The 8,581-nt window shown below is 41.5% G+C and overlaps 1 protein-coding gene across 1 annotated transcript; it reads left to right on the top strand.

Annotated features, from left to right (window-relative positions):
- The first annotated feature begins 1,195 nt into the window (after window positions 1-1,195).
- ARF6 (ARF GTPase 6) lies at window positions 1,196-4,697 on the top strand. Its single transcript, XM_016198085.2, has one exon. The coding sequence runs from the start codon at window positions 1,445-1,447 to the stop codon at window positions 1,970-1,972; it is 528 nt and encodes a 175-aa protein (XP_016053571.1). The 5' UTR covers window positions 1,196-1,444; the 3' UTR covers window positions 1,973-4,697.
- The last annotated feature ends 3,884 nt before the right edge of the window (window positions 4,698-8,581 follow it).

The raw sequence follows: 8,581 nt of genomic DNA, 5'->3' as shown, positions 1-8,581 counted from the left end.
CTAATACATGGATATATTTAAATAGGAAAAGTTACCACATTCTAAAAAGTTAAAAATGTGGCAAGGCACAGAGCTCTTGATAATACTGTAATTATTTCTGGAAACGAGGACTGGACGTGACGAGATGTGTAAAGATTGGGCTCAAACACTTAAAAGCTGGGCTTCAGAGCAAACCCGCGCTGGTGAAAGCAGCGCACTCACTGACTGGCAGATTCCACAGGAAACAGTTGTCTCGCACGTGTCTTTCAGGAAACGCACAGAGCACGAGGAATAAAGGAAGCTGAGGAAGGGCTGGGGGAAGGTAAAAACAGCAGACAGGGCTTTCCCGAGGTAAGGGAGCGCGCAGGCAGGGCCGGTACGGAAGGAACTCCGGGAGCATCCGGCGGCCAGCGAGGTCTGAGAAGAGACCAAGCAGCAGCCGGGGGGGCGTCCGTCAGGGGAGCGGGCTACCCGCGGGCCCCACCCTGTGCGGCTCCCTAGTGTTTTTGCTCCACCAGTTCGAGGGGTGTGGGGGGTGGGAAAGAAGAAAGCAGAGAAGGGAGGAGACGCTATAGTAGCGACAGGTGGGCGGCGGTCGGAGTCCGAGATTCGCGGGTCTGGGAGGACGGCCGCACCTGCGAGCCCTCCAGGCCGCCGTAGCCCCGCCCCTTGTGCGCGCGGCGCCCGCGACGCTTGGCGCGCGGGCCGCTCTCCTTACAGAGGTCGCTCTGGTCCGAACGGGCGGCCGGTGTTGCGCGTGCGTAGTCGGGAGGGGAAGTGAGGCGGTTTCTTCGGCGCCTTTTCCGGCGGCGGCGGCGGCAGAGCTGGGAGGAGGAGGTGGCGGCCGGAGGGAGCCCGCGCTCTGGGCGGCGGCTAGAGGTAACCTCCCGGGTTGAGCTGGAAAGGCGGGCCACCTCGGCCCCCGTTCCCCTCTGGAACTCCGGCAGTAACTCTCGTCTCCTTCTCTGTGTCTCCGCAGGCAGCGCACCGAGTTCCCGCGAGGATCAATGACCTGACGAGCCGCCGGAGTCTCGTTGCCTCTTGGGTGGCCTGGGTCGGTAGGGAGCCCGGTGCTCGCGGACCGGCGGGAGGACCGAAGGGTCGTAGTCTCCCGCGGAGTTGGGAGGAGGAGGCGGAGGAGCGGGAACCGCAGCGGCGCTCGCGCGGCGCCTGCGGGGGGAAGGGCAGTTCCGGGCCGGGCCGCGCCTCAGCAGGGCGGCGGCTCTCCGGTCGCAGACTCAGGGCCCCGGCAGCAGCGGCGACTGGAGGAATCAAGTTGTGCGGTCGGTGATGCCCGAGTGAGCGGCGGGCCCTGGCCTCTGCCCCGAGGAGGCAACTCCCACGCAGGCCGCACGGGCGCCCTCGCGGCTGGGAGGCTTCGTTTCGGTTTCGCGGCGGCGGCGGCGTTGTTGGCTGAGGGGACCCGGGACACCTGAATGCCCCCGGCCCCGGCTCCTCCGACGCGATGGGGAAGGTGCTATCCAAGATCTTCGGGAACAAGGAAATGCGGATCCTCATGTTGGGCCTGGACGCGGCCGGCAAGACAACAATCCTGTACAAGTTGAAGCTGGGCCAGTCGGTGACCACCATCCCCACCGTGGGTTTCAACGTGGAGACGGTGACTTACAAAAACGTCAAGTTCAACGTGTGGGATGTGGGCGGCCAGGACAAGATCCGGCCGCTCTGGCGGCATTACTACACCGGGACCCAGGGTCTGATCTTCGTTGTGGACTGCGCCGACCGCGACCGCATCGACGAGGCCCGCCAGGAGCTGCACCGCATTATCAATGACCGGGAGATGAGGGACGCCATAATCCTCATCTTCGCCAACAAGCAGGACCTGCCTGATGCCATGAAACCCCACGAGATCCAGGAGAAACTGGGCCTGACCCGGATTCGGGACAGGAACTGGTATGTGCAGCCCTCCTGTGCCACCACAGGGGACGGACTCTATGAGGGGCTCACATGGTTAACCTCTAACTACAAATCCTAATGAGCATTCTCCACCCATCCCCCCGGAAGGAGAGAAATCAAAAACCCATTCATAGGATTATCGCCACCATCACCTCTTTCAAATTGCCACTTTCTCTTGAATTTGAACTCTGGAGTTACTGTTCTACGGTTTGGGGGGGTTAGGGGGTTTCCTTTTTGTTTTCTTTCTTCTTTTGCTTTGCGTTAGGATGCTCCGATCTGACATTTGACATGAACACAAAGTGCTAGATGCTCTTGTTAACTTCCAGGAAATGGGATGGGGAAAATATAGCAGTTCTTGGTAAAGTCCTTTATAATAATAATGGTATGATTTTTTTATTTTGAAAGAATTTTTTTCCCATTGTATGCTTTTTTTTCTTTTTGCCCAGTTTCCTTATCACTTGCTGTAGATGGCTTATTTTGCATTCATGCAGACTATGTTGCAAGTCTGTTTCATCTAGTAAACTGAAAATTATTGCTTAATCAAACTGCCGTTTGTCTTTTATATTTAAGGCCTTTCCCCCCTCCCTTTTGAGTTCTAACTTTAACTTAGTAATTTCAAATATGACCTTTTATATCTAAGACCAGTATAGATAACTTAGCCTACAGTGGCAAATAATGAGTAATATCGTAATATGTTCCAGTTGCACATCAGTATGTTAAAAAGGTAATATAAGAAGTTCTTTGAAATGCCAGCTATTAAGTTCTGAAACATACATCATGCATGAGTAGGGATTCAACTCAAATTCCCCATTACATAGCTAATTTACACTGCATAAGAATATGAAATTGTAACCTGTTGAACACAAAATTTTTTTCACTGCAAAGTTAGCATCTTTGCTGCATTTTCCCTTTTTTAACTTTAAAAACTTTCCAGAAAATGGAGCAATAATGGTATAACTACACAGTTGAAATATTTGTAGATATTTTAAGGGACTTTTGGGCAAAACTGGAATATATACTTTTACCATGTTTCAAATGTCTAAGACCAACAGTTTTTAAATTACTAGGATGTTTACTTTGTTCATTAATAAAGCATTTAACAATTCAAATTGTATGCACCTTTTACCTAGTTGGAAAAATAGACATTCCTGTTTTCACATTACAGCAACTGATTGAAGATAAAAGTCTTTTTTATAGATGAGTGATCCACATCTCCATTAATAAGATCACTGGAAAAGATGTTTTATAAAAAAAGTATTTAATTCTGTGTGATTGTAGGATTAACTCATGCAAATAGTAAGTCAGATCCTGTTGGTTCTAATACACTATCTCCTTTAAGGAAGGAAATGTGATGAATGAATGACGTGTAGACTTGAGGAATGACAATTAAAGGGGAAGTAGGATGAAGAGAAAGAACCTACAGATGACGATGAATGTAAACTTATTTTTCTTAAAGGGTAAGCAGTGTGCTCACTTGGTGATATCCAGATCCTAACAAGATTACTTGCTTATCTGGTTAGGACCAGTAACTTAGACTATTGAGACCAGCGTGAAAATACTTTGAACCAAATGTTAATGCCTGGTAGAGAATTGTGAAGCAGCATCTGGTTCTTATATAGCCTTAAGGATTAATTTTAGAGATCCTCAAGGAATTAAACTTAGGGAATTTCAGAAATGTAGGCTGCAAAAGCAGTATACAGGAAAAGATGTGGGTTTTATGAGGGTGTCTGAAAACTAAAATTGAGCGGGATATCATGGTATATAGTTGGACAGTATTGGTCCTTCGTGCTTTGGCCATATTGTATAATGGAGCTTTTACCAAAGATGTATGAGAAACATAAAGCTACAAAAAAACTAACTATTCAAAGTAAAACTCTTGACAAACATTTTACTTAAAGCAGATGAGCAAAGGTGCTATGCTGTAGGCCCCTGATGGTGCAGAGGGATTTCTGAATTAAAAATGCAGCAAAAGTACAAAATTTTCAGTTTCACTTTAGTAGAAGTATCTCTAGAAATGAAGCTGGCAGACACATCTAAGAACATTTTAGTTGCTTTTAAGATTCCCAAGGCTCCACCATAAATTTAATTCTTAGTGTTTTAAATGATTACATTAAGGTACATACATGGGTAATACAAATATCAATGCTATAATAACATCCTGAAACAAGACAAGCACAAAGGTATAAATGCCTAAACTGGAGGAAACTTGAAACCCTCATGTTAATTCTTAAATGTAGTATTTCTAACTTATGAGAGTTAGATTGATAGGCAGCCATTTTTTTGTGTCTTAAAGTAACTGGGGGCATAGTTAAAATTTTATATATCAAGTGATTGCTGTTGAATGTTGCAGGTGAGATGTGGTTATTTTTAGTTTAATTGAAATGTCAACAAGGGGGTGGAGAGGGGGGAAGCAAATATTTGAAATTTGAAAAATCCTAAACCTTTTGGTAAGAAATTGTATTTTTCACTTTTTTTTAAGAATATAAAAGGCTGATACTTGATGTAGTTAAATTGAACCATAACTATTGCTGATCATGGCGCAGGCTAGCCTGCATTGACAGTTATAATCTAAGAATTTTTAAAATGAGATCCTGAAGTTTTTGTTTAATTGCATCAATTTCTGTATTTATGTGAATTTATAAACCAGTAAGTTTTGAATGAGGTTAATCTTGTCTGATATAAGTAAATGAGTCTGTAGACTGATTGCCCCAGACTAAAAAGTACAGTACCTGGAATTGTGTTCTTAATGGTTGTAGTGTTGGTAAAGCACTAATATGCAGAAAATAAAGGAATTACACAGTGCAGTTTCTCACGTTATGTTACTCCTTTGAACTAGATGAAGTGGGACGTGTGTTGGGCCATGTTATTCTCCAAGGACATACGGTATAAAGTTCCTTAATTTGGGAGTCACCTAGCTTTTTTAAGGACAAAAAGAATCAATTTGGTTCTTGATTACAAGCTAGCTCTATAAGGAGGTTTTGCCCTGATTTAGTTCCACCAAAATTAATCTGGTTTTATGATAATTTAGGACACAAAAACAGTTGAAAATAATTTTTAGAAAATAAAGTTCTATAGCAGTTTTTATTATGCTAGTTTTTTTCAAAATGACAACTTAGCATTCTTAGGGTTACAGAATTGTGTCTATAAAGAATTGGCCTGAAGAGTCATCTTAACCCTTAACAACTAACTGATTTGGATTTTAAAGTTGGACTTTGTTGCTTGTCTGATAAGAATGGCAGAATTGTAGCCATTTATAAAGGAGATGAATACCTTGTTGGATAAAAGGTTTTTTAAAACACATTTCTTTTCCTGTAAGCATTCCCTCTTATCAGCATTTGATTTTAGAATGTCTTAGTGTGATCTCTAGTGTGACTTAACCCCCACATTAATGTTATTAATATATTTAGTATTGTCATTTACTAATGGTTATCAAGTACCAATTTATCAGTGATAGCAGTAGAAACGATTTTAGTCTTTAGTGGGTTTCTGTATTTCAAATAAGTTTAGAAATATAGTAGCTATAATCCGAATGGTGGTGGCACTTAATAAATTCCCAGTTATTTTCTCAGTACCTTGCGAAGTATGTATCAGGGTGATGGTAAGGCAAATCTTGTGTCTTTTTTTTAACAGATAAAAATTGTAAAGCCACATATAGCAGTTAAAAGTAACAAGTCTGACTAGGCCCTGAGAATAATGTATTTGGAGTATAACACTCATTAGAAACAGCTTTTTGCTTTCTTTATATTGAATGGTAAGGACAAAGTAGGAAAGATTACAATATTAGGAAGTTTATTAAAAGAGTGTATTAAGGGATGGAGCCATAGATGAGGCAAAGTAACTTTTCTCTGCTTCGCCAAACTTTTAAAGTTGCCAGACTGGATTAGTGAGTTGAGTGGGCAGGGAGTACTTACAAATGAGGTCAAAGAGGCAGAACAGGTCTGTGGAGGGGTTTAGGAATGACAATTGAAATACGTTATTAAATAAGCTAAAGTAATTGTAAACTTCCAGGGAATTACTATATAAGAGAGAACCTCATGTTGTGGGGCAGTAAGAAAATGCTTTTAATTTTGAACCTTTTTTTCCCTTTTAAAATGCTTTATGAATAGAAACAATTTTAAAGTGAAAGTATTTGTCAATCTTGTCCTCAAATACCTTTTCACTTGTTAAATTATTTCATTAGGATACTATATATTTCCTCCATAGTATTTGCTTTATAAGTGTGAGGGTAGATTTATTTATTAAGCACCTACTGATAATCCTGACACTGTTCTAGGGACAGAAGAAACATCAGTGAAAAAAAACTATCTGCCTTCATAGAACTTATCTTGGTGGTGGTGGGCAGGGATGGAGGTGAAGAGAGATCAGATGATAAATAAGAATGTTAGGTGATACACTATGTCTTATGTACTATGTTCTATATATGTTCAGAGAAGTCCTCATTGAGAAGGTGACATTTGAACAAATATTTGAAGGAAGAAAAATATCAGTGTAATGGACACAGTAACAAAAAAGATAATATATACTGTGTGAAGCTGGGGTAGGGAAACTATGGCCAAGGGCAAATCTGGCTGTAGCCTGTTTTTATAGGAACTGAGCTAAGAATGGTGTTTACATTTTTAAAGGGTTTTTAAAGACTACAAACAACAACAACAACGTGAATATGCAGCAGAGACAGTATTTAGCCTGAAAAGCCTAAATACTATCTAGCCCTCTGAAAAATGTTTGTTGACCCCACATCTAAAGCCCAATTCTTAAAAATAATACCAACAATTTAAAGTAAAATCCATTGTTAAATGAATGAGTCTAATAAAAACTTGAGGATATAATGGCATGTACAATTTACTACTTTTGAATATTTAGGGACCCTTGAGACTTGTTAGTGAGTAGTCTAACTGAGATTTTCTTTTTCCCTAAGTTTAAATATGTGAAATCAGTAGTTTTTCAGTTTCAATTTTAACATTCTGTAAAATTTTATTGAATCATTTCATTAAAACTATTTTCCTTATTTTTATAGCAGTTTCGCTGGTCTTTGGGTACGAGTTAAATGTACTCTGTTATAGTGCCGCCAGATAACCTAGATTAATTTGGAATAGGTTCAGGTAATGTCACTGAACTGCGGCTGTTAGGCAGTTGTACTACTAGAATCAAGTCCTGGGTCCAGTATTTTATATTATGAACCTTTATAAGAGGATGTGTTTTATTGACTTGGAAAGTAGAATGTTGTATGATATTTGGTTTCTTCTAGTATTGTTCCTGTAACTAACATAAACAAGGAAAAATAATTTTCTTCACACATGAATTATTTCTTGCCTAGAGTTTATACTACTTACATACTAGTAGGGTGGGGGAATCTATAACTCTTAAAAGAGAAACTAAACAAAGTAATTTAGCAAGAGTTATGGAAGTTCCTTTTTTTTTTTAACCCTCACCCAAGGATATTTTTTCCATTACTTTTCAGAGAGAGTGGAAGGGAGAGAGAGCGAGAAAGGGAGAGAGAAACATTGATGTGAGAGCGACACATCCATTGGTTGCCTCCTGCACATGCCTCAAGGCTGGGGTTCAAACCTGCAACTGAGGTATGTGCCCTTGACCAGAATCGAACCCAGGACCCCTCAGTCCACGGGCTAAGGCTCTAACCACTAAGCCAAAACTGCTAGGGCTGGAAGTACTTTTTATAGAGGACATTTACAAATGGACTTTAAAAAATCACCCGGCTGGACGTGGCTCAGCAGTTGAGCATCGACCTAGGATCCAGGCGATCAGGGTTCGATTCCCGGTCAGGGCATATGCCCGGGTTGCAGGCTAGGCAGCCGATCAGTGACTCTCTCGTCTATGTTTCTGTCTCTCTTCCCTTCCTTTCCTCTCTCTGAAATCAATAAAGATATGTTTTAAATAAATAAATAAATAAAAAATAAAAATACTTGTAGTTCCCAGGAAGACCTGTGTGAATCTGGTTGTTCCTGACCATAAAAGCTGTTTCCCATTACAGCTGAATGGGCTGGCCTAAAAAGGACATAGCGTATGAGAGGGGGAAAAACAAATTTTTATGGGTGTTATAGAAACAGGGATTTGGATCTTTAAAATTTATTCTAATGTGGTAAACCAAAGTGCTTTCTCTATCTTTTTATTTCTAAAAGTTAGTTTTTATTAATAAGCCCTAGGTCAGGTCTAGGACTAAAGAGATCAAACTGAGAAACATTCTTAAGAATAATAAGAATATTTTTTAAATCATTTGCCATGTGCTGGTCATTGTTCTAAGCATTTTATGCATATTAATTCTCTCTTTAAAAAAAAAGTTTTTAATTTAGAGAGAGAGGAAGGGAGAGGAATAGAGAAGTAGAAACATCAACAGGCTGCTGCTGCATGCCCTCTACTGAGGATTGAGCCTGCAACCTGGGCATGTGTCCTGACTGGGAATCGATCCAGTGACCTCTCGGTTCATGGGCAAAGGCTCAACCACTGAGCAACACAGGCAGGGCTGCCTATGAATTTTCTTAATCCACACAACAACCTTGGGGAAAGAGCTCCCATTTCATACTTGAGAAAACAGCCTTAGAGAGGTATATGTTAATAAGCAGCAGAGCCAGACTTTGGACTCAGGTAGTCTGTACTATACTGTAAGTGTGATTGAGGTAAATCAGTGGTTAATAATATACTTAATTTGTGTGTGTGTTTGCTTACAAAAAAC

This window comes from Miniopterus natalensis, chromosome 1, assembly GCF_054644295.1.
Source record: "Miniopterus natalensis isolate mMinNat1 chromosome 1, mMinNat1.hap1, whole genome shotgun sequence".
NCBI lineage: Eukaryota > Metazoa > Chordata > Mammalia > Chiroptera > Miniopteridae > Miniopterus > Miniopterus natalensis.
Note: the sequence above shows the minus strand (reverse complement) of the source record. Positions and strands in the feature narration are given on the sequence as shown.

Bases quoted from the DNA above. Each gene is read 5' to 3' on its own strand.
- ARF6 (XM_016198085.2), top strand. From the start codon at position 1,445: ATGGGGAAGGTGCTATCCAAGATCTTCGGGAACAAGGAAATGCGGATC.